The sequence below is a fragment of the Cherax quadricarinatus genome, chromosome 76, assembly GCF_038502225.1.
Source record: "Cherax quadricarinatus isolate ZL_2023a chromosome 76, ASM3850222v1, whole genome shotgun sequence".
NCBI lineage: Eukaryota > Metazoa > Arthropoda > Malacostraca > Decapoda > Parastacidae > Cherax > Cherax quadricarinatus.
Genome location: NC_091367.1, coordinates 18292348 through 18318838, shown reverse-complemented (window position 1 = coordinate 18318838; position 26491 = coordinate 18292348). Strand labels below are relative to the sequence as shown.

The window sequence follows — 26491 nt, the reverse complement described above, 5'->3', positions numbered from 1 at the left end:
CTCCCAACCTGGTATTCTTCTCAATGACTTTGCATACTATACACGTCAGTGACACTGGTCCGTAGTCTAGCTCCTCTTTTCTGTCCTCTTTTTTTAAAAATGGGAACTACATTTGTCGTCTTCCACACCTCGGGTAGTTGCCCAGTTTCAAGGGATGTGTTGAAGATTGTGGTTAGTGGCACACACAGCACTTCTGCTCCCTCTCTAAGGACCCATGGGGAGATGTCCGGTCCCATTGCCTTCGAGGTATCAAGGTCACTTAGCAACCTCTTCACCTCCTCCTCAGTTGTGTGTATGTCATCCAGCACTTGTTGGTGTATTCCCTGCTGGTGTCTCCCTCTGTCCTGTCTTCCCAGAGTCCTTCCTGTCTCCACTGTGAATACTTAAATCTCTTGTTGAGCTCCTCACATAACTCTTGATTGTTTCTTGTGAGTTCCCCACCTTCTTTCCTCAGCCTGATCACCTGGCCTTTGGCTGTTGTCTTTCTCCTAATGTGGCTATACAGCAGTTTTGGATCAGGCTTGACTTTCGATGCAATGTCGTTTTCATACTGTCGCTGGGCCTCCCTCCTTATCTGTGCATACTCGTTCCTGGCTCTTCGACTGATCTCCTTATTTTCCTGGGTCCTTTGCCTTCTGTACCTCTTCCATTCTCTAATGCACTTAATTTTTGCCTCCCTACACCTTCCGGTAAACCAAGGACTTGCTTTGGTCTTCCCATTAATTCTGTTGCCCTTGGGAACAAACCTTTCCTCTGTCTCCTTGCATTTTGTTGTTACATATTCCATCATTTCGTTTACCGACTTTCCTACCGGTTCACTGTCCCACTGAACCTTCCATAGGAAGGTTTGACTTTTCCCAATCGACTCCTGTTATCCTTTCCACTTGTAACTCTACTGTGTAATGAAAGTTAGAACCACATGATTGCTAGCTCCAATGGGTCTCTCATAAGTGAAGTATTCAATGTCTGAACTGCTCAGGGTGAACACAAGGTGCAGTCTTGCTGGTTCATCCTCCCCTCTCTCTCTGGTAGTGTCCCTGACGTGTTGATGCATGAGGTTTTCCAGTACTGCTTCCATCATCTTGGCTCTCCATGTGTCAGGACCCCTGTGAGGCTCCAGGTTTTCCCAGTCGATCTCCCTATGGTTGAAGTCACCCATAACCAGTAACTTTGCTCTGCACGATTGAACTCTTCGTGCCACCTCAGCCAGTGTGTCCACCATCACTCTGTTGTTCTCTTCATATTCCTCTCTTGGCCTCCTGCAGTTCTGTGGTGGGTTATATATCACTGCAATGCCTACCTTATGTTCCCCAGACTGAATTATACCTTCTGTGTAGTCCCTTTCTCCAATCTCGTCCATGCCTTCCATTTCCTCAAAACCCCATCGGTTTTTATGAGCAGTGCAACCCCTCCTCCCCCTCTGTGCCTTCTGGATCTAACATTCCAGTGGGAAGACTGCATCTTTTATTGTCTCAGTGAGTTTTGTTTCTGTGACTGCTATGATGTCTGGGGACTTCTCATTGATTCTTTCATGCCACTCAAATTTGTTATTCCATCTGCATTCATGTACCACACCTTCAGCTTATCTATCACTGTGGTCCTGGGAGAATATTGGGGTTGGGGGAGTGGGAGCTCTGGAGGGGGATGATGGGGGGGTTGCAGTGTGGGTGGGGTTTGTGATGGGGGTGAGGGCAGAGTGCCCATAGGGAGCTGATGTAAGGGTGGGGGCAGAGGGAACAGTGTGTGGGTTTTGGTTTAGATTGTTCAGTTGCTTTGGGGTTGTTGTGGTTGGAGTCCTTCTGCAGGTGTTTCTGTACAGTATGTGTGTGCCCTTCCACCTGAGTCTGGGTTCTGCTCATCTTCATCAATGCATCTTGTTCCTCCTTTCGTGTTTGCACCTTTTCTCTCAGTATCGTCCATTCTTCTTGTGTTCTGTCATGATCGAGGTACACTCTCTGGTAATCTGGATTGCCCCTCAGTCGTGCTTTCTCCTGCAGGATCCTGGTTCGAGCTCATTCTGCCTTGAAAATTACTTTGACAGGCCATTTCCTTCCACTCGCAAACTACCCAATTCTCTGAAAATTTGTCACCTGGGTCATGTCTCCCTCACCTATTGCTTTCATGATACCTTCGATTACTTCTCCCCCTGGTTTCTTTCATCGTAGGTTTCCCCTTTGACTTCTCAGAGCCCATAGACAAACACTGACCTCTCCCTCTCCTCCTCCCACTGCGTCTCCCTTTGTATCTTCTGAGGAGTTTTAATTCCTTCCATCAAAACATTCCTGCCTTCAATCCCTGCCCTTGCTGCAGCCCCTATGCTTAGTGGACTGTCTTTCCAGCTCAGCTGTTCCTTGCTACAGCAGTTGTCTGTAGGATCCTTTATTGTCTTCAGGTCTCTCATTTGATCTTAGTGTGCTCATCTTTTCCTGGATCCCTACAGTCCCCTTGTCTGTGACTGGTATAGAAGTTCCTGATGTCATGCCTGTGCTGTCTCTCTAATCTGTTTCAGGTTTTTTAGTTCCTCCTCTAAGCACTTTATCTTATCTTCTGCTGCTAAGACTTGTAGTCCCCACTTCCTGCTCTCTTCAGCTATCCTCTCCTCTATTTTCTTGCCAAGCTCAGATAGCTTCCTTCCCCACTCTTCCTCCATTTTTTGAGCTCTACCTCCCAATCTTCCCTTCCAGGTTCTTCTCTCCCGGGTTCGTCCACCAGACCCCTGGTTCTCCACCCTCTTGGGTTACTCATTTTTTTTTTCACAACAGAGAGGAGCTTATGTATTTTACCCCAGAGACAAGCTTATGTATTTTCAGTGTGTGTGGGGGGGGGGTGAGGGAAGAGGCTAGGGATGAGAGTGAAGAGTGAGAAGCCAGGGGAGAGGAGGAGGAAAGGAAGTAAGATGGAAGGTGGAGAGGAAGATAGTGGGAGGGGGAGAGAGAGAGAATGAGAGAGATGGAAGGAGAGAAAGATTGAAAGGGGGGAGAGAGGGAGCGAGAGAGAGTGACAGGGAGAAGGCTAGGGATGAAAGGGAAGTGAGGGGGAAGCCAAGAGTGAGGCTGAGAGTGAGAGCGAAGAGGGGGAAGCTAGGGTAGGAGAGAGAGAGGGAGAGGGAGAGTACTCACCTATTTGTGGTTGCAGGGGTCGAGTCATAGCTCCTGGTCCCACAGTGTATTGAATGTGATGTAGTGAATATCCCAAGTGTAGTGAATGTGATGTAGTGAATATCCCAAGTGTAGTGAATGTGATGTAGTGAATATCCCAAGTGTAGTGAATGTGATGTAGTGAATATCCCAAGTGTAGTGAATGTGATGTAGTGAATATCCCAAGTGTAGTGTTGCTGATGCGTTCTGTGAATGAGTTGTTGTGAGTGTTGTGGATGAAGCAGTGTGCTGTAGCGGATGTTGTGGCTGAAGCAGTGTGCTGTAACAGGTGTTATGGATGATGCAGTATGCTTTAGCGGATGTTGGGATGATGCAGTGTGCCGTAGTGGATGTTGTGGATGATGTATTGTGCTGTAGCGGATGTTGTGGATGATGTAGTGTGCTGTTGCGGATGTTGTGAATGATGCAGTGTGCTGTAGCGGATGTTGTGGATGGGATATAGCGGATGTTGTGCGAGTTGTAGCTTGATGTAGTAGATGTTGTGGATGAAGTGTGGAGTAGTGGATGTTGTAGATGTGAAATAGATGTTGTGGCTGTCGGAAATGTTGTGTAATGGATGTAGTGAATGTTGTGTAGTGAAAGATATGAATGTAGGGTAGAGAATGTTGTGAATGCAGGATCCCTCTGTTGTGACGTCATGCAGGATCTCTGTTTTGACATCATGCAGGATCTGTTGTAATGTCATGCAGGATCCCTGTAATGACGTCATGCAGGATCTGTTGTAATGTCATGCAGGATCTCTCTTATGACGTCATTCAGGATTCTGTTATGACGTCACGCAGGATCTCTGTTGTGGCGTCACGCAGGTTCTCTGTTGTGGCGTCACCCAGGATCTGTTGTGATATGCAGGATCTCTGTTGTAACAACGTCACCCAGGATCTATTGTGACGCCATGCAGAATCTCCGTTGTGACGTCACACGGGATCTCTGTTGTGACGTCACGCAAGATGTCTCTGTTGTGACGTCACGCAAGGTGTCTGTTGTCACGACATGCATGATCTCTATTGTGATGTCACAACAGAGATTCTGCGTGGCATCACAACAGATCCTGCATGTCGTGATGTCACAACAGAGGTTCTGTGTAACATCACAACAGAGATCCTGCATGTCGTGACAACAGACACCTTGCGTGACGTCACAACAGAGATTCTGCGTGACGTCACGCAGTATCTGTTGTGACATCGCGCAAGAAGTCTCTGTTGTGACGTCACGCAGGATCTGTTGAGTAGTCATGCTGACTACCGTAGATGACCACTTCTATACACTCATACGTTGTTGCTGACCACCAAGGTAGACCAGTTCATGACTCTCCTTAAATCACTGTTATTGTGCCTGATTACTTGAGTATTTAATCCGTGGGATGCTGTAACGTTCTCAGTGCAGCCTCTGCAATGTTTTCCCGCTTCTTATTAGTTTTCCCCGCTTGTCGCAGCTGTACAGCCACTAGTCACTCGCTTGTTTCAGCTATTTAGCTACTAGTCACCCACGTGTTGTAGCTTTCTATCTAGTTATCCGTTTCCTGGTAACATTACCCACTTGTAGTTGTTACTCATTATCCCACCTCCTATATCTGTCACCTCACTACCCATTTCAACTAACTCACTTCCAATATCAACCACCATATCATTCATATCAACCGCCCTACCACTGATATCAACCACCCCACCACTCATATCGTCTACCCCACCACTCATATAAACCACCCCATCACTCGTATCGGCTACCTACACCACTCATATCAACCACCCTACGACTCATTTCAACCACCCCACCATTCATATCAGCTACCCCACCACTCCTACCAACCATGTCTTACTTCACAGAAGTACAAAGGGAACAAAGGGCCATACAGGATATTGCAAGAAACCCAAAATATTTCTATTCCTCTGCAAAATCCAAGTTAAGAACTACCTTTAGAATTGGACCACTACTGAGAGGAGACTTGTATACTGACGATGAACAGGAAATACGTGAAATCCTAAAATAACAGTATCAGTCGGTGTTCAGCAACCCACTAAATGATAGCAAGGAAGAAAATGCAGAAATATTTTTCACTTCAGAAGAAGGCCGCACAGACCAACTAACTGACATTAGCACAAATCCCATAGATTTCGATAAAGAAATGGAAAGCATGCCCACTCACTCAGCACCTGGACCAGATTCATGGAATGATCTATTTATAAAGAAGTGCAAAGTACCACTAGCACGAGCCCTCAGTATTCTTTGGAGAAAGAGCTTAGATCTAGGTGAAATACCGGAGGCCTTAGAGAGCAGATATAGCTCCTTTACATAAGGGAGGTAGTAGAGCACTAACTAAAAATTACAGACCAGTAGCCCTAACTTCTTCGAAAGAGTGATGAGACTGCATATTACAAATTTCATGGACCAGCATAACCAGCATAACCCGAACCAGCATGGTTTTAGAGCAGGACGATCATGTCTGTCACAGCTGCTGAACCATTATGACAGAATTACGGAGGCGTTGGAAGACGACCAAAACGCAGATGTGATTTACACAAATTTTGTAAAGGCTTTTGACAAATGTGATCATGGAGTGATAGCGCACAAAATGAAGGCCATGGGCATTACGGGGAAGGTAGGCTGATGGATTTTCGGGTTCCTAACACAGAATACAAAAAGTAGTAGTGAACAGGGCAAGATCCAGCATCAGCGAGGGCAAAAGCCCAGTACTCCAAGGCACTGTCCTGGCACCTCTGCTGTTCCTCATCCTCATAGCAGACAGATAAAAACACCCGGCACACTTTTGTATCATCATTTGCAGATGACACTAAAATAAGCATGAAAGTCAGTACGGTAGAGGACACTGAAAAAGTACAGGAAGACATAAACAGGACTTTTCAATGGGCAGTGGAGAACAACATGACGTTCAATAGTGATAAGCTCCAGCTGCTTAGGTATGGAAAGAATTATGAGCTCAAAAGGAACAGTATATGCAAAAACTCAAGAGGGTCATCAAACAGAACGTAAGGAACACGTGAAAGACCTGGAATAATTATGTCAGCGGACCTTTCTTTTCAAGACCATAACAAGACAAAGATCACGACGGGATGGGTATTGAGAGCTTTCAAAACAAGGGAAATAATGCCGATGGTGACTCTTCAAATCACTAGTGCTCCCTCACTTAGAATATTGCTCAGTGCTGGCGGCCCCGTTAAGGGCAGGAGAAATATGGGAGCTGGAACAAATAAATAGATCGTTTACGGCTCACGTTGAGCCTGTAAAGCACCTAAACTACTGCAAACGCCTGCAAGTCTTGAACATGTACTCATTGGAGTGGAGGAGAGACAGATACACGATAATATATACCTGGAAAATACTCGAGGGCCTGGTCCCAAATCTGCACACTGCCATAACAACATACTGGAGTGAGAGATATGGGAGGAAGTGTAAAATAAACCCAGTGAGGAGCAGGGGTGCGGTGGGAACAATAAGGGAACACTGTATCAACATCCGGGGTCCCAGACTTTTCAACATCTTATCAGAAGATATCAGAAATACGACTGGAACAAGTGTAGAAGCCTTCAAGAGGAAACTGGACAAGTATCTTCACCGGGTGCCAGATCAACCAGGCTGTGATGGATATGTGGGGCAGCGGGCCTCCAGCAGCAACAGCCTGGTTGACAAGGCAAGCACCAAATGACCCTGGCCCATGGCCGGGCTGAGAGAGTAGATCAACTTTCGAAAGTCTTCAAAGGTAAAAGGTAAGGTATAACCACACTAAGACTCATTTCAACCACCCCACCACTCATCAACCACCCCACCACTCATCAACCACCCCACCACTCATCAACCACCCCACCACTCATATGACCAACAGGTAAATGAGTGAGTCATATGACTATGACCTTCACCACGAACAATTCTCACGATTCTCTTGACAGATAAATCCCAGGGAGGTTTCTGTTGCAGGAGATGATGCAGTGTACGGCAGGACTGTGGTGGATGAGAAGGAAGGTGCTGCCTCCAGCCCTCCAGGAGTCGCCTTCATCATCAAGGTTAGTACTCTCATTCTCATTAATGATGGAGATTATTTGTAAAAGGCTGCCTTATACCTCACATTTATTATTCTTTCTCTCTTCGTCTCTTTTGCACTCTCATGTTAACAAATGTGATCAGCTGAGCTTTTCGTGATTTCTGGATTAACGTGTTATAACGCGGTGAAATAGTTCGTGGCTGCTTCTGTTATTCACGAAGGATATCTAAACTTTTATGAACACTGATACTGAAGGAATCTGTGTTATTGGCATGCTAGTACTTAATCTCTTGAGCATGCCAAGGAACACTCACAAAAGCTCTTAACTCTTAATTCTGGAGGCAGAATTTGGGTCACAGTCAAGTCAGTGTACATGAGTAACTCGATTGGTTCTCAGAGAAGCAACAAAAGAATTATTTTCTCGTAAAAGAGATTTACATTAAAGAAAAATGGTAGCTGCTCAAGCAAATGAACTACATTCCTGCACTTTGACGAGCTAGTTGAGTCACCACATCCTGAAATACTTCAGCCAGACACCCAGGAAGCACCTTAGGTTGTCCAGTAAAATCTTCCTAGAGAAACACATGTAGTTCTGCCTGGAGATTACATGACCAAGAATTTAAACTAAATATTCAGTCTGGAAAACCATCCCAGCTGAAAGAGACAAGTTTTTTAGAAGAATGCTTAGTACTGTATTCTTGAAAAGAGACTACACTATGTGACCACTTTATTGGGTACACACTTCTGGCACTGGGAAGAGCTCCCTTTGCCCCCAGAACAGCCTGTATTCTTCATGGCATGGATTCATGAAGGTGCTGGAAACGTTGCTTAGAGATCCTGGTCGATGTTGACATGATAGCATGACGCAGCTGCTCCAGATTTATCGGCTCCATATTCATACTGTGACTCTCACGTCCCACCACATCCCTAAGGTATACGCAGGAATCAAGAATCGTTAAATCAGGGAACGTTTATGCAATCTTCAACTGTCTGGTTTTGGTGAACCTGTGCCCACTGTATCCTCAGTTTTCTGTGCCTAACTGACTGGATGGGAACCCGGTGTGGTCTGCTGCTGTATTCCATCCACTTTAAGGTTCGACATGTTGTGCATTCAGAAATGCTCTTCTTCATACCACTGTTGTAATGGTAGGTAATGAGTTACTTTCGCCTTTCTGTCACCTTGAACCAGTCTGGCTATTCTCCTCAGACCTCCATCATTAAGAACACGTTTTCTCCTAAAGAACTGCTGCTCAATGGGTGTTTCGTGATTTTCACGCCATTCTCTGTAAACTCTAGACTGTTGTGCATGAAAATCACAGATCAACAATTTCTGAGATACTCAGACCATCCCATCTGGCACTGAAAAACTTTCTGCAGACAAAGTTACTTTGATCACATTTCTTCCCCATTCTGACGTTTGTTCTAAAAAGCAACTGACCAACTGAGTAACTTGACCATGTCTGTATGATTTAAGGCACTTAGGCACTTTCACTTGATTAGCTGATTAGACATCTGCATTAACGAGCAGGTGTACAGGTGTACCTAATATAGTGGTCACTAAGTATATGTGTACTCACAGAATCAAAGTACCCAGCTATTATTGTTCTGCATGAATCTCTGTTTAATCCAAAGTGCCATCTGGCAGATGAAATAACTTTCTATTTTGTACTGCATTGTTTAAACATCTAGTATAAAATTATTAAATAAAATTGTATCCTAACCTCAATCCTCTTCTTTATCCTTTTGTTTTCTTTATTGCACTTATACTGTTCAGACTACAAATATTTTAAGGTATGTAATGAGTGTACTATGTGTATTTTGTTTTTTATTGCTTTATAATGCCTAGTTCTATTGCTGACTTAATGTATGTTAGTGTAAACTTGTTGTCTAGCATTTATATCCATGTATAAGGGGGGGGAGGGGGAGGGGGAAGTGTTCCACTTTACGGAGATATCCGCTTTACGGCGGTAGCCTGGAACCTAACCTGCCGTATAAGTGGGGCTCTACTGTATCTGTAATATTAGTTTATTTTGGGACTCCATCGGAATATAACCAGTGTGATGGACCATAGTCTTTGATTATTCCCCAAAATACAACAGTGACATCAAATGACTGTGGGAGAAATTGTTTTATAAGGTCGTGATTTCTTTTAAGGACAAGACAGCATCATGGTGTCTCAAGTGAAGATAGAATCTTACACCTCCATCAAAAATGTCTTTGGAATGGAGGCTTAGTTTGTTGACAGCTAACTTTTCTCATTTGGGAATCAATGAACAGAAGAAAACATTGTTAATCTCTCTCTGAGCACAAAAAAAAAATTATAATGATCTGGGAAATATTTGTGAGCCCATTGTGTGTCATAATACGAATTATGATTATAGTCACTAAATAATAATAAATCCAGATGACTAAAGGGTCAATATATATCAAAAATAATTTCATAGCATCTGATGGCACTTCATCATTGAGGGAAACTCCAGGACAAATCTTTGCATAAGTTACATGCAGATTTAAAGGCCAAAGACTGTAACTTCGGGAGTAAGTTTGACTCAAGTTCCTCTGCATGGCAGAGGAACATGAGAATTATTTTCCTGACTTAGTGGCTGCAGATTTATTTTCTGTTTATCTACTTTGAAGATTAAAAAAAATTAAAACAGTGAAAGGTTTTATCAATGAAGATTATGAATTTAAGAATGCTACAGCAGTGTTTGTCAGGAAAATTTGAGAATTTTCTCAGTTTCTTCATAATTAAAGTTAAAACTTTAATTTCAAAGATTTAATTTGTAATTTCTGTAACAAGAAAGAGCATCTGTAACGCATGTACTGGGAAGCATTAAGTCTGTTAACCAATTATTTTGCGGAGAATGAAAATTCGAAAAAAATGGAAAACGAGTTTTGTTGACAGCAACATAGTTTAAGAATCTGGCAACATTTTGGTGAAAATCTCATTGTAATACAACATTTCTGAAGCAAGTTATAGATATTTGAAACATGGTTTCTTACGACTCGCCACGTAAAAAAATCGTGACCGCGAGATGATTTTTTTGTGTTTTTTTCTTAATTTTTTCTCTATTTTTCTTTCTAATACACTAAATTTACCAATCAGCATCATCACAGTGTGGGAGGAAAACAAACCATACTGTCAGCATAGTTGCTGAATCCCCTTATATGTGTTGTATAGCATATAGTACCATCCATGTGTTTATATAGAAGACCCCTTAGGCCGAGTGACTGTGTGACGTCACGGGATGTGCATGTGTACGTTTGTACCTCTGCCTCCTCAGTCGGCAGATAGACATCCATGCAGTGACATGGCAAGGCTGGGCTCCATCTCCCATTACCACAGTCCAACAATATAGCGTTACCATCCAACAAGTGTGTCTATCTTCAACCCTCGATATCTCCTTTTAAGAACCCCTACGACAATTGGCAGCAACGGAGGGCCTGTAATCCTGACGATTACAGCGATTTCTGGAGATAAATTTCTACTGGGCTGGCCGACATCTTGTGAATAGGCCTGCCGAGCAGGGTAACGCTCGACCTACCCCAGTCAGCTACCTCAAGCCAGCTACTCTCTCAAGCTTCTACCAGCCACTACATTATTCACTATTAGTGTTTATCTGCTTATTTGCATCACTTCCGAGGGGTTGACCCGAGTTTGCAAAATAAGCCAGCAACCAGTCTGTGGTGAGGGAGTCAGTCCAGCCTAGCCTACTCCATCCAGTTTTTTTGCCTGCCAAGCCAGCTTTCCACCCCTGCTGTGCTCATCGTGAGAAGTTTTAAAGCTATTCTGTGTGAAGGGTTAAGATAAGCCAGCAAGCAACTAACCCAGGTGTCTTACCCCAGTACTCAAGCAAGCCATGTGAGTACAGTCTTCATTGCTTGTGTTTCAAGCTCCAAGCCATTCTGAGTGCTCTTTTTCATCCCTGTGGTGTTGTGGTATTTCGTGGGTGTATTTTAAGCCAGCCAGCTTAGAATATCTTCGCGCCAGTGTGGTTGTCTTCAGTGAGGCTTATGCCGTTCATCCCATAGGCCCACTGACCACGTGTGTCTCGCCACGCGGTCTCGGTCTTAGCCCTGCTCAGCCCACTCACTCACCACGCGGCCTCAGATGCCTCACTCAGCCATTCACCCAACCACTCACTGTGTTTTGGTACACTACAAGGGGTTATAACACCATATTTTAAGGACCAAATAGGGGGTCAAGAGCTAGAGTGTGTTTGGCGCCACTGTTGAAAGCCTCCTGTGTGTGTCTATCATCGATGTAAGCGCAATTCTACGATCACGTAAGGACAATAGCCAGCCACAAGACAATAGCCTCCAACCTCCACCACCTTCTACCTCATTCTACACCAAGTCATTACAGCGATAATATTTTTCATAGAGACATTTGCGAGTGTTGAGACATTTTTTTTTTTTGGTGTTTCCAGTGATTTTTTCTCTTAGTGACATTCAGTGGCTCTCGATCAGACTCAGTGTTTATTATATACTGTTTGCAATAATTTTTTTTATCTTCTTAATTCAGTGTTAATTTTCGTGCATTATCTTATGTCTGTTGCGTTGTGTTTCTTTTATATACTTGAAGTAAGTACCTAGTGTTTTTCCTTTGTTGTGTGTGTGCAACATATAAGCAGTATAGAATCTGTTTCCACTTCACAATCACCTAGTGTTCTCAGTATTCCAGTGAAGTAATTCAGTAATTTATCACCTTATATTCTGCATCACAACTCAGTGTTGTCTCAGTTATATATATTTTTTTCATCCCAGCATTTGTGTATTCTTGTTTTGTTCTCTGTGTGTTGAACATTCTTGTGTTCTTATTCTTTTCATTTAGCTAGTGTCTAATTTGTCTTATTTCCACAGACAATAGTGCCATTGCTTTGTGCAAGCAAGAAAATTAATTTTTATCAAAGTTTTCACACATCAAGTTTCATTGCAAGAAAATTCTAGTATTGTGTTTATGTTGATGTGTTGTGTTCTGCATCACTGTAAGTGTTCAAACTTTTTTTGTCCTGTGTTTTAGCATCTATTATTTTTCATGTTTCATTGAACAAATTCACTCTTAGTGCAATTTTTAAGTTCTTCTTTTAAAGCAAATTGTTCTTTTGTTTGTTAAGTGTTGCTTAAGTTGCAGTTAGGAGTTAGTGTTCACTCAGTTCATTCCTTGATATATTTCTTTTCTTGTGTGTGTAATATTTTTTTATTATTGCACATTGACTCATTTTGCAATAATTCTTGTGCAAACATTGTGTTGTCATTAAAATTTTTCTTGCAGAAATTTTAAGTATTGTTGTGCAATAATCTTGATTAGCAATTGTTATTTGCAGTATTACTGCAGTTTATTTGAGTGCAGTTTCATATGCTCTGTTCTGTGCATAATATTTTATTCTTTCTGTGCCATTTTATTTTTCAGTGAATTGTGTCCCAGTTTGTTTTATTTTGCACAAGCTTTATTGAGTCCATTTTATCATTTTATTTATAACGAGGTTATTTGGTAATCTGGTAGCAGGCAGTAAAATGATACGTCTTCGGAGGCTTCTTACTTTATTGTTAATGTCGTGGTGGGTACACAGGCTTGTGTTGTGCCCATGGCCCAGGAGGGCCATGCCCACGAGAGAGAGCTGGGAGTACTTGTGTCTTGCTGCTAGGCCGCTGTGAGAGTGAGGCAGAGGCATGTCTAGGCATACTGAAGTGGCAAGGCCTATAGATGGCAGCACCTGAGTGGCACGAAATATGAACTAAGCTGGCAGACAGCATGGGCTGTCTGTGCAGACAGTACAGGCTGTCTACATACGCTCGGCCACCTACCGCGCGTCGTCCCAACGCGACAATACTGGTGGTTAAAGAAACTCAGTCTCTCGTAGGAACGGGGCACAGAACACAAAATAAAAACATATATATACATATGAACATGGAAAAAAAACTTCCTACAGGGAGGGAAGAAAAAAACATGTGGGTGTGCTAAACATCGTGGTCAAAGGCAGTGAGCGTCGAAGGGCATCACTGCATGCCTTCCTGCGTCTGGACAGATACTGCAACACGGGAGACATCGCTGCGGCTGAGCTGTGACATAACAGGTTACGGTCTCCTCTGAAACGGTAAAGCAGTCATCGTAGGAGTCGCTGCAGGTTTCACTCAACCTGGGGCGCAACATGCTGGTGCCCTCGAGTAAGGCGTCGACAAAACTCGGCAACTGGGCAGGACTTCTGGCAAGCGACTCAGGAGGACACTTCTTGACTGGTACTGTCGCTGGGCTGTCACTGCCGGCGAGCGTGGAGCGAGTTGTGGAGCAAGTCGTGGCAGAGACGACTGAGCGATACATCTGGGAGTCGTAACATCATACACCAGACTGCAGTGAGAGAGCTAGCAGTCAAAGTGACATCTTCTTTGTGCAGGCTGCTCACTGAAGCTTGTGACACGAGGCTGACACAGTGTGTCATTCTCTCGGCAGTTGGAGTTATAGCAGGGGTTAGTCTAAGTGTCCCCAGACTTGCTTCTCTACATATAACTGCACTCTGACGGTCTGGAGGTGAAGTGAAACAAATCTCGATGGGAATCGTAGCAGGTACGATTCTGCAGAACATCACGAGTGACGAGCATAAAAGCTTTCTGTACAAGAGGGCTCGTACGCTCAGGGCTGTCTGATAACAGCTGTCAAACACACTGGTCACACGGGTGACTTAGCACAGTGGTGCTACTCAGGTCTGGCTCAGACCTCACTGGACACACGGAAACTTTAAAAACACACCGCGGTACAACATGGCTTAAACTAGCAAATGATACTTTTCTGTGCATAAAACTGACTAAGACATACTAAAATGTGAGAACACTGACTGAGAGGAATTAATTAACACACGACATATATTTTCTCTCAATCTTCTCGACAATATTAAAATAATTACTAGAAACACTCGATGTGACATCATGTGATGTCAGGCGTGATGACGCGAGGTGACGTCAGCAGACATCTCGAGGTGACGTCAGGCAGACATCGTGAGGTGACGTCAGCAGACATCGTGAGGTGACGTCAGCAGACATCTCGAGGTGACGTCAGCAGACATCTCGAGGTGACGTCAGGCAGACATCTCGAGGTGACATCAGCAGACATCTCGAGGTGACGTCATGAAGTCGGGCAGCATCGTGGGTGACGTCAACAGACATCTCGAGGTGACGTCAGCAGACATCTCGAGGTGACGTCAGGCAGACATCGTGAGGTGACGTCAGCAGACATCTCGAGGTGATGTCAGCAGACATCTCGAGGTGATATCATGAAGTCGGGCAGCATCGTGGGTGACGTCAATGTGATGCGGGCAGCAGACCACAGCATGTGGCCTGGGACATCTGGTAACTCACGTGGCATGGTAGATCTACGTGACATCGCCCACACCCAACGTGGCGTCGTGATCCACGTGGTGTCGTGATCTACGTGGCATGCTGGTCCACGTAGCTTCGAGTGGCCTCGGGCACTTGGATACACAGCTCTGGCAATGAATCACACGAAAAACAGCAGAAAACACAGCAGAGGGAGTGGGCAGTGGTGAGTGGTGTATGGTAGACGGGTGAGCGAGGAACGTGGGTGAGTGTATGGCGAGGGAGCATCTGGCCATTCCTCCTCCTCCTCCACCCACAAACATGTGGAGAAGCTCACACTGGATGCAGAAATCACCACAAAACTCACCTCTGGCTTGCTGAAACAGCTGTGCTGAGCTGAACAACAACAGCAACATACAAGTGACGCTGAACACGTGACTTGAGAAACAGCGTGGGACACTCTAGCGTGGAGTCACTGTAGCGTGGGGTCACTGTGACGCCACTTACAATTCTCGGAGAATTTCGTCAAATTTCGGCCTGGATCCTGCTTGTACCTGTGTCTGGATGCTCAAACGTGCAGACACGACATCAGGATAACTTGTTGAGAGACGGATGCTTCTTGTGTAGGGTGATGAAGTGAAGATGACTTCATACCTCTCCTTCCTCTCTCACGGGCAAACAACTGCTGATCCCACCGCTTTCCACCAATTATAACGAGTTTGTTTGGTAGGTGCTGCAAGCGGGTGGTTAATGATAAACTTCGGAGGCCTCTTACTTTATTGTTAATGTCGTGGTGGGTACACAGGCTTGTGTTGTGCCCATGGCCCGGGAGGGCCATGCCCACGAGAGAGAGCTGGGAGTACTTGTGTCTTGCTGCTAGGCCGCTGTGAGAGTGAGGCGGAGGCATGTCTGGGCATACTGAAGTGGCAAGGCCTATAGATGGCAGCACCTAAGTGGCGCGAAATATGAACTAAGCTGGCAGACAGCATGGGCTGTCTGTGCAGACAGTACAGGCTGTCTACATATTGTGTATTTCCCTGTTGCATTGAGAGTAAAGACATCTCACTGTGCCATTCATTCAATTTCAAGTAAAATTTGAGCAAATTAGATTTGAGTAAAATTACAAGTTCTCTTGATTTTCAAAGTGTTGTTTGTTCAGTTGAGTATTTTCTTTGTGACTGTGAGTTTCTTTGCTTATTGTGTGACCTGTCAATTTTTAATTACTTATGCAGAATAGTTAAGCATTTTCTCCCCATTTAAGTTCACTGTGTTGTGTGTTCCTCAGTTTCGTTTTCTTTTGTTTCTCTAAATTCTTGTTTTACATTTTGCAAACATGTCTCAAGTTTTCTCAAGCGATGCCTCAGCACATGCTGCTAGTACAACCATTAATGCATCAGCCCAAAATTCGAGTAACTCCTTATCAAACAATAGATATACTCAGACTTCTAGCCTGCGTAATTTTAGTCGTGATCCACATGATGCTATGCCATTGTTCAATGGTAACCCAGACAACCTTGAAGGTTGGTTTACCGCTGTTCGAGCCAGAGCTAATGCCTCAGTTGATGGTCTTCCATCTGAGAGTTGTTTAATCAGTATCGGAAAGGAGAGTCTTGCCCGTTCTCCAGCCGCCTCACATGTATTCAACTTAATTCGTATGAAGGGCTTCCAAGATCTAACCAGGTGGCAAGATTATGAACAGTTAATTCGCAACTATCTCGAACTGGTGCGAGAAACCGATCCTTTTGTTGTTCTCAAAGAATTAGTTTGCACAGGTCCGAGGCCAGAAGAGTCATTAGATGAGTTTGCCCTTCGTCTTAATAACCTTATGTCCTCATTCATTAAAGCAGGTCAAAATTCCAAGTACCTTATAGATAACGATAAACCAGCCCTTGAAGGGTTTGCCAAATTAGCCGCATTCGGAGTTATCAAACAACTAATGCCACCAACATCAATGTATGTTTACAATTCTAGTCCTCTAGATGCTACTATGGGACCGCTCGCAGCTCTCATCCATGTACGAAATTTGTGTCCTGAGGGAACCTTCCCTTATCATAAGTCTACGCCAACCACTTTGTCCACTCCTGTACTTCCTCTGGTTTGTGCTACTACCAAAACTCCCAACCTTAATCACTCGCATCCATCATCCAAAGCTAGTGTTAAGAGCCATCATTCCTGTAGCACCCGTAGCATGTACAGTACGCACAGTCAAAGAACTTGCTGCAATTGTGGTTACCATGGTCATATTGCAATTAATTGTCCTGATAGTCACCCTAAGAGGTGTCGTACTGATGATGAGTACCAGTCAGATATTCCCTACTGTACTTATCATAGAATTCATGGACATAACACATCTGAGTGCAATGCTCTCTACAACCTGCAGTACTCTAGATCTTTCAGTGGCTGTTCCAACTGCGGAGCCAGGAGAAGAAACAGACGCCGTGGTTCTCAAACTAACCAGAACCAGGCTCATTCTTCCAATTCGGGGGAATCCGAGTGCCCCAGTCTACTCGTCCAGTCATGACAGTAGGTGATAATGAGTACACCATCCCAGTTCAAAATTCCTATGAAGCCTTAGCCAGCCTTGAGAATGACAACCCCGCTGTTGATGTTGCTTCACACGTCTCTGAAGTAGAGGAATTTGGGGATGAAGTAGAAAATGCCTTCTCTGGTGTCAACCCACCATTCTGTTTGCACATAACTCCTAACGAAAGGATAGGTCCTTTGGTACAAGCTTCTATCCATAATGCGCCCGTTCATGTATTCATGGACTCTGGTGCGCAAGTTAATATCATCAGGTCTAGCTTGTTTAAAGAGAAGCAGTTACGACGTGTCCTCCTCGTTGAACCAACTACTGTAACCTCCCTTAGTGGAGTAGCTGGTTCCCTTCTGCGAGTCCGATGTCAGACTTCACTCACCTTTACTATCCAAGGCAGAGACTTCACTGCTGCTTTTCTTGTTGCCGACCAGATTACTTTCCCTGGTGACCTTCTACTGGGATTTGCTTCCATGCGAGACTTATGCATTGTGCTCGACCCGTACCGATGGCATGCCCAAATTGACGACTTGATCGTTCCATTTTGGGGTTACCAGCTTGGATCAGAAATCTGCCATACTGCCACAGAATATGATGTACGGATTAAGTCCTTACAAGCCAATGCGTTCTCCAGTAGCATACCCAAGCGGTCAGGCACTGGTAACTCTGTCACTCCCATCTGTGTTCCACCTACACCTTCAGACTTGCAAGATAGTGTTCCATTGCCTCAAATGTCTGGGGACACTCAGACTGCCTTGAGTGCACAGCCTATCCCTGCAATGACTGCTAGTTCGAATAGTAGTTTCTCCACAGGGGATGCCTTGTCAGAAAACGATTACTTGAAACTAGTAATGCCATCTCTTGTTGACGTCACATGCCGTCTGCAGAAAGACGTCTCTGTTGCGGCTAGTGCTCTCACTAGAGTGTCTGTTGTTGTTCCTTGTGTTCCAGATGGTGATCCCATCCTCGGTGACAGTAATCAGTGCAATGTAAGAAGTTATTTCTCGAGTAACTTTCACATGTTGTTAACGTTTGTAAGTGAAGTTTCTTTATAGTTGATTCCTCGTGTCACTGTGTGCAACTCAGATTGAATATCAGAATTGTTGACCGTGTTCATTTCTTTTCCCCTGTGCTTGCAGTGAGAGATAGTAGATTCGTTCTCCCTTGCTCATATTGTGTGGTATAGTGTTATTTGTTTCAACCGGGGAGAGTCATCCACTCCACCGAGTTTGTTAATTCCTCCAGTAAGAAAGAACCGATCCACTGTGTTCTGGTGATTCGATTCCTGCTCCAGGAAGATCTTATTCTGACTGTGAAGCCACCAGCACCCATTAGTGACTTTGTAATGAACCAGGAATTACTGTATCGGATAGTCGAGTTGAGTACTCCAAGCAGAAGAGTCTACCAGTTAGTAATTCCACAGTCACTAGTGAATGTAGTTGTATCTTTTGTAGATACTCGTTCAGACTGTCCTCAGTCAAGGCATGTGTTAGCCATTGCAGAGGAATTCGATCCTCCCAGAGATGATAACCATTCTGCATATGTAAACCTCACCCTAGCAGAATTGGTTTTAATTGTACATAGTCTGTATAACTAGATGTCCGAGATGAATTAAATTGTCAACTGTTTGTTATTAACTGATTAGTTTTTCAGAATTTTTTTTTTTCGTATTCACGTTCCGTCCGTGTTCTGAGAATTTGACAGTAATGATCTGAGTGCACCAGATACCTTTGCTGTTAATTTCACCTTGTGTGTGTATATATATATATATATATATATATATATATATATATATATATATATATATATATATATATATATATTTATTCTTCCTCAGAATCCGTAGAGTGCATGAATACAGATTGATCGATCAATTCCATCCATATTGTACAATGAATTGTTCTTATAAGTCGTAATGCATTACGTTAAAAGTGATTACGTAAACGCCCATTATGTAAAACTCATTTTGTTAACATCCAGTATGATACCAACCATTAGTTCTAAGTTATATATGAATTTGTTATTGTATAGAATCAGCCCAGAACCACCTGCCTGTTCAGCCTATAGTATAGTAGCGTATGTCGAGACAACATACGTAACATGACCGAGCTGTCAGCATAGTTGCTGAATCCCCTTATATGTGTTGTATAGCATATAGTACCATCCATGTGTTTATATAGAAGACCCCTTAAGCCGAGTGACTGTTTATGTGACATCACAGGATGCGCATGTGTACGTTCGTACCTCTGCCTCCTTCTCAGTCGGCAGATAGACATCCAGGCAGTGACACGGCAAGGCTGGGCTCCATCTCCCATTACCACAGTCTGACAATATAGCGTTACCATCCAACAAGTGTGTGTATCTTCAACCCTCGATATCTCCTTTTAAGAACCCCTACGACAATACCACGGGTGGGGTTTGAACCCGGGGTCAGAGTGTCTCAAAACTCCAGACCTTCATGTTAGCCACTGGGTCCAGCTAGCTTCAATAAGATTCATCCAACTAGGTGTATTTCTACACCATAGGAAGGTTAGCATAGGCACCACTGTGTCCACAAGTGCAAGTTTTTACAGACGAATCTCCAGCTAGCATGGCTGTGATGAACTCTAGCTCAAGTGTCCCCAAAGCCGTCAACATGACGCATAAAATCGTGGTATGGTTTGTTTGCAATTGTGTCAATATGATTTCGTGAGTCTTTGTGGGAGGAGCTTATAACACAGGTGGGAGGAGCTTATAGCAGAGGTGGGAGGAGCTTATAGCAGAGGTGGAAGGAGCTTATAGCAGAGGTGGGAGGAGCTTATGGCAGAGGTGGGAGGAGCTTATAGCAGAGGTGGGAGGAGCTTATAGCAGAGGTGGGAGGAGCTTATAGCAGAGGTGGGAGGAGCTTATAGCAGAGGTGGGAGGAGCTTATAGCAGAGGTGGGAGGAGCTTATAGCAGAGGTGGGAGGAGCTTATAGCAGAGGTGGGTGGAGCTTATAGCAGAGGTAGGAGGAGCTTATAGCAGAGATGGGAGGTGCTTATAGCAGAGGTGGGTGGAGCTTATAGCAGAGGTGGGTGGAGCTTATAGCAGAGGTGGGAGGAGTTAAGTGGAGTGACTGGTAGCAGGGATAGACAGAATTGATGTCTACCTGGAGGGTATTCCGGGGATCAACGCCCCCGCGGCCCGGTCCATGACCAGGCCTCCCGGTGGATCAAGGCATGTTCAACGAGGCTGTTACTGCTGGCTGCACGCAATCCAACGTACGAATCACAGCCCGGCTGATCTGACACTACCTTTAGATATCTGTTCAGCTCCCTCTTGAAGACAACCAGGGGTCTACTGGTAATGCCCCTTATTGCTGATGGAAGGCTGTTGAACAGTCTTGGGCCCTGGACACTTATTGCGTTTTCTCTTAGTGTACCAGTGACGCCACTACTTTTCGCCTGCCAAGTCTTTTGCTTTCCTATGGAGTGATTTCTGTGTGCATATTAGGGACCAATTCCTCCATAATCTTCCATAATCGCCTGCGCTCCAGTGAGTACAAGTCAAGTACTTCCAGCAATAATAATATAATATCTTTATTTGCTACAAATACATGAACAAGGTATACAGACCATAGCTGACATCAATGACATACTACTATATAGAAAGCCCTTTGTTATGCACAACATAACGGGCAAATTAGGCCAGTTTTGTCCCAGGATGCGACCCACACCAGTCGACTAACACTCGGGTACCCAACTCTCGCCGTGTGAAGCGAGAGCTTTAGCCACCAGGCCACAGAACACCGCCCTCCGCCACAATGTCTTTTATACTGACGCTGTTATGACTAATAACCTTCATGTGCTTATGCCATTTATTCAATAATGACAGCAGACATAAGATATAAGGATAATAAAGACGACCAAAATAATGATAATTGCATATTATACCTGAGGGTGATGGCCAGCCGCGACGAATGATTTACTCAAGTTCCGGGCTATAAGAGAAAGGTTTTCTCTGTTACCTCTGGTCTATATTAAAGAAAACGGTATAGTATAAAGGGGAAACCATAAGAAATCACTTAAATGACAGAAAAAGCCCAAAGTAGCGAGATTTTCGTGAATTTTTTGACATAATAAGGTGTGCGCATGGATTCCCGGTTATCTCGAAAGTAAGATTTTGGCCTATTGCTTGAAAGTAATCCATTATTAATGCCTAGATTGAAATGATTTTCACAGACAGTACAAAACAGTGTGTTTGAATTGTTTGTGTACAGCCATTTGGAATATCTCAATTATTTTTTATTTTGTAGGGGGGCGGGCTAAAAGGCAGATATACATGTATTTTGGTGAGTGTCAAAAGCGTACCAAGTTTATTTTTTTTCGGCATGGAGATATTACATTCATTCCTTCAATATTAAATTCGGATAAGACGTATTCTAAGAGTAGGGAGTGTGCCAGTCTGTGCCAGTAGTGCCAGTCTGGCTCAGCTTGCTGCCAGGTGCCATAATCAGTAAATTTTGTTTTTTCAGAGTTGTTTATTGACCAATCTTGTAGAAACTTTGTCACATTTTATTACATATATCCTTCTAAATGAAGATTATAAAGAAAAAAATCGGACGAAAAATAAGGAAAAAAAATGCTTAACAGACCCCTTATGTGTTGCACAGCCATGGGAAGAATGTGTTGCACAGCCATGGGAAGAATGTGTTGCACAGCCATGGGAAGAATGTGTTGCACAGCCATGGGAAGAATGTGTACATGTTTAGTGGTGGTAGGAGAAGCAAAGAAACAAGAGTCACTCAGGCCAACTAGCAAGAGTGCTGTCATACAGGTCAAATAGCCAGTGATATCATTCAGGTCAACTAGCAATAGTGCTGTCATACAGGTCAAATAGCCAGTGACATCATTCAGGTCAACTAGCAATAGTGCTGTCATACAGTTCAAATAGCCAGTGATATCATTCAGGTCAACTAGCAATAGTGCTGTCATACAGGTCAAATAGCCAGTGACATCATTCAGGTCAACTAGCAAGAGTGCTGTCATTCAGGTCAACTAGCAAGAGTGCTGTCATACAGGTCAACTAGCAAGAGTGCTGTCATACAGGTCAATTAGCAAGAGTGCTGTCATTCAGGTCAACTAGCAAGAGTGCTGTCATACAGGTCAATTAGCAAGAGTGCTGTCATTCAGGTCAATTAGCCAGTGATATCATTCAGGTCAACTAGCAAGAGTGCTGTCATTCAGGTCAAATAGCCAGTGACATCATTCAGGTCAACTAGCAATAGTGCTGTCATACAGGTCAAATAGCCAGTGACATCATTCAGGTCAACTAGCAATAGTGCTGTCATACAGGTCAAATAGCCAGTGACATCATTCAGGTCAACTAGCAAGAGTGCTGTCATTCAGGTCAAATAGCCAGTGATATCATTCAGGTCAACTAGCAAGAGTGCTGTCATTCAGGTCAAATAGCCAGTGATATCATTCAGGTCAACTAGCAAGAGTGCTGTCATTCAGGTCAACTAGCAATAGTGCTGTCATACAGGTCAAATAGCCAGTGATATCATCATCAACTAGCAGTGCTCAACTAGCAACATCATTCAGAGCAAGAGTGCTGTCATTCAGGTCAACTAGCAAGAGTTCTGTCATACAGGTCATCTAGCAAGAGTGCTGTCATACAGGTCAATTAGCAAGAGTGCTGTCATTCAGGTCAATTAGCCAGTGATATCATTCAGGTCAACTAGCAAGAGTGCTGTCATTCAGGTCAAATAGCCAGTGACATCATTCAGGTCAACTAGCAATAGTGCTGTCATACAGGTCAAATAGCCAGTGACATCATTCAGGTCAACTAGCAAGAGTGCTGTCATTCAGGTCAAATAGCCAGTGATATCATTCAGGTCAACTAGCAAGAGTGCTGTCATTCAGGTCAAATAGCCAGTGATATCATTCAGGTCAACTAGCAAGAGTGCTGTCATTCAGGTCAACTAGCAATAGTGCTGTCATACAGGTCAAATAGCCAGTGATATCATTCAGGTCAACTAGCAATAGTGCTGTCATACAGGTCAAATAGCCAGTGACATCATTCAGGTCAACTAGCAAGAGTGCTGTCATTCAGGTCAACTAGCAAGAGTGCTGTCATACAGGTCAACTAGCAAGAGTGCTGTCATACAGGTCAATTAGCAAGAGTGCTGTCATTCAGGTCAATTAGCCAGTGATATCATTCAGGTCAACTAGCAAGAGTGCTGTCATTCAGGTCAAATAGCCAGTGACATCATTCAGGTCAACTAGCAATAGTGCTGTCATACAGGTCAAATAGCCAGTGACATCATTCAGGTCAACTAGCAAGAGTGCTGTCATTCAGGTCAAATAGCCAGTGATATCATTCAGGTCAACTAGCAAGAGTGCTGTCATTCAGGTCAAATAGCCAGTGATATCATTCAGGTCAACTAGCAAGAGTGCTGTCATTCAGGTCAACTAGCAATAGTGCTGTCATACAGGTCAAATAGCCAGTGACATCATTCAGGTCAACTAGCAAGAGTGCTGTCATTCAGGTCAAATAGCCAGTGATATCATTCAGGTCAACTAGCAAGAGTGCTGTCATTCAGGTCAACTAGCAAGAGTGCTGTCATACAGGTCAATTAGCAAGAGTGCTGTCATTCAGGTCAAATAGCCAGTGATATCATTCAGGTCAATTAGCAAGAGTGCTGTCATTCAGGTCAAATAGCCAGTGATATCATTCAGGTCAACTAGCAAGAGTGCTGTCATTCAGGTCAAATAGCCAGTGATATCATTCAGGTCAACTAGCAAGAGTGCTGTCATTCAGGTCAATTAGCCAGTGATATCATTCAGGTCAACTAGCAAGAGTGCTGTCATTCAGGTCAAATAGCCAGTAATATCATTCAGGTCAACTAGCAAGAGTGCTGTCATTCAGGTCAAATAGCCAGTGATATCATTCAGGTCAATTAGCAAGAGTGCTGTCATTCAGGTCAAATAGCCAGTGATATCATTCAGGTCAACTAGCAAGAGTGCTGTCATTCAGGTCAAATAGCCAGTGATATCATTCAGGTCAACTAGCAAGAGTGCTGTCATTCAGGTCAATTAGCCAGTGATATCATTCAGGTCAACTAGCAAGAGTGCTGTCATTCAGGTCAATTAACCAGTGATATCATTCAGGTCAACTAGCAAGAGTGCTGTCATTCAGGTCAACTAGCAAGAGTGCTGTCATACAGGTCAATTAGCAAGAGTGCTGTCATTCAGGTAAATTAGCCAGTGATGTCATTCAGGTCAACTAGCAAGAGTGCTGTCATGTAGGTCAATTAGCAAGAGTGCTGTCATTCAGGTCAATTAGCCAGTGATATTCAGGTCAACTAGCAAGAGTGCTGTCATTCAGGTCAATTAGCCAGTGATATGCAGGTCAACTAGCAAGAGTGCTGTCATTCAGGTCAATTAGCCAGTGATGTCATTCAGGTCAACTAGCAAGAGTGCTGTCATTCAGGTCAACTAGCAAGAGTGCTGTCATTCGGGTCAACTAGCAAGAGTGCTGTCATTCGGGTCAACTAGCAAGAGTGCTGTCATTCAGGTCAATTAGCAAGAGTGCTGTCATTCAGGTCAATTAGCCAGTGATATTCAGGTCAACTAGCAAGAGTGCTGTCATTCAGGTCTAGCAAGAGTGCTGTCATTCAGGTCTAGCAAGAGTGCTGTCATACAGGTCAACTAGCAAGAGTGATGTCATTCAGCTCAACTAGCAAGAGTGCTGTCATTCAGGTCTAGCAAGAGTGCTGTCATTCAGGTCTACTAGCAAGAGTGCTGTCACTCAGGTCTAGCAAGAGTGCTGTCATTCAGGTCTACTAGCAAGAGTGCTGTCATTCAGGTCTACTAGCAAGAGTGCTGTCATTCAGGGCTACTAGCAAGAGTGCTGTCATTCAGGTCAAGCAAGAATGCTGTCCTTCAGGTCTACTAGCAAGAGTGCTCTCATTGAGATCTAGCAAGAGTGCTGTCATTCAGGTATACTAGCAAGAGTGCTGTCATTCAGGGCTACTAGCAAGAGTGCTGTCATTCAGGTCAAGCAAGAATGCTGTCCTTCAGGTCTACTAGCAAGAGTGCTCTCATTGATATCTAGCAAGAATGCTGTCATTCAGGTCTAGCAAGAGTGCTGTCAAACAGGTCAACTAGCAAAAGTGATGTCATTCAGGTCTCCTAGCAAGAGTGCTGTCATTCAGGTCTCCTAGCAAGAGTGCTGTCATTCAGGTCTCCTAGCAAGAGTGCTGTCATTCAGGTCTCCTCGCAAGAGTGCTGTCATTCAGGTCTACTAGCAAGACTGCTGTCATTCAGGTCTACTAGCAAGACTGCTGTCATTCAGGTCTACTAGCAAGAGTGATGTCATTCAGCTCAACTAGGAAGAGTGCTGTCATTCAGGTCTACTAGGAAAAGTGTTGTCATTCAGGTTAACTAGCAAGAGTGCTGTCATTCAGGTCTACTAGCAAGAGTGCTGTCATTCAGGTCTACTAGCAAGAGTGCTGTCATTCAGGTCTACTAGCAAGACTGCTGTCATTCAGGTCTACTAGCAAGACTGCTGTCATTCAGGTCTACTAGCAAGAGTGTAGCTAAGACGACAATTGAAACACTTCAGGAACAGGCGGTGATGGCAACTTATTTAAATTAAAGGATGTTGAGTGTTTCCTAAGTTCTGAGCAATTCAGTTCTGAAATTAACGGAATGATAGTGTCCTTTGAAATATATAATAGTGCATTATTTTCAACAATAGCTAAATATTGCACACAGTAATTAACAGTGCTGTCAGAACCATGCAACAAAATATTGAGTGAATGTAACCATTTGCAATTCAATGTATTACGTAGATTTTCATTTCTTATGGAAGGGATGCGCGGCGTAATGGATCACAAGTTTCTCAGTTCTTTAATTTAGTTCATTTTATTAATAATAAACTGTGGGTAAGATCTCTGAGATCTTTCCCACATGACTCACGAAATCGTAATGACACGATTGCAAACAAACCATTCCACGGGCGGGATTTGAACCCGCGGTCAGAGTCTCAAAACTCCAGACCGTCGCGTTAGCCACTGGACCTAGCTGGTCCAGTGGCTAACGCGACGGTTTGGAGTTTTGAGACTCTGACCGCTGGTTCAAATCCCGCCCGTGGTATGGTTTCTTTCCCACAGTTTGTTCCATAGTCTGAAACTTTGTTCCAGACTATGGAACAAGGCTCTTCTCCAGGCTAAGGGACTGACCACCTCTAAACTCCGTCTTCAAGGGTGATGGACTGATTACCTCGTCTTCACATCTCTACTGCTCCTGCTAACTTTTCTGTGCTCGACTGAAGAAGCCTACTGTGTAGGCGAAACATTTCGGAATAAAGCTGACTAAATCTTTCATATATGGCTTACTTGCCAACCTGTTGGTATTGTATAACAATTTAATATTTAGTTGCATTAGGTAAGTTTTCTAAATCTTTTAAACACAGTGCTGATAAAATGTATGGACATTTTTTTTCATATGGATTCCGATAAACTTTCTCAA

At 43.9% G+C, this 26491-nt stretch overlaps 1 protein-coding gene across 1 annotated transcript in view; it reads left to right on the top strand.

Annotated features, from left to right (window-relative positions):
* The window catches only part of LOC128686099 (sodium-independent sulfate anion transporter), a 175275-nt gene that overhangs the window by 42148 nt on the left and 106636 nt on the right, over positions 1–26491 (top strand). The window contains exon 2 of the mRNA XM_070101339.1: positions 7089–7174. Coding sequence (XP_069957440.1) covers positions 7089–7174 — 86 coding nt within the window. The remainder of the gene's footprint in view (positions 1–7088; positions 7175–26491) is intronic.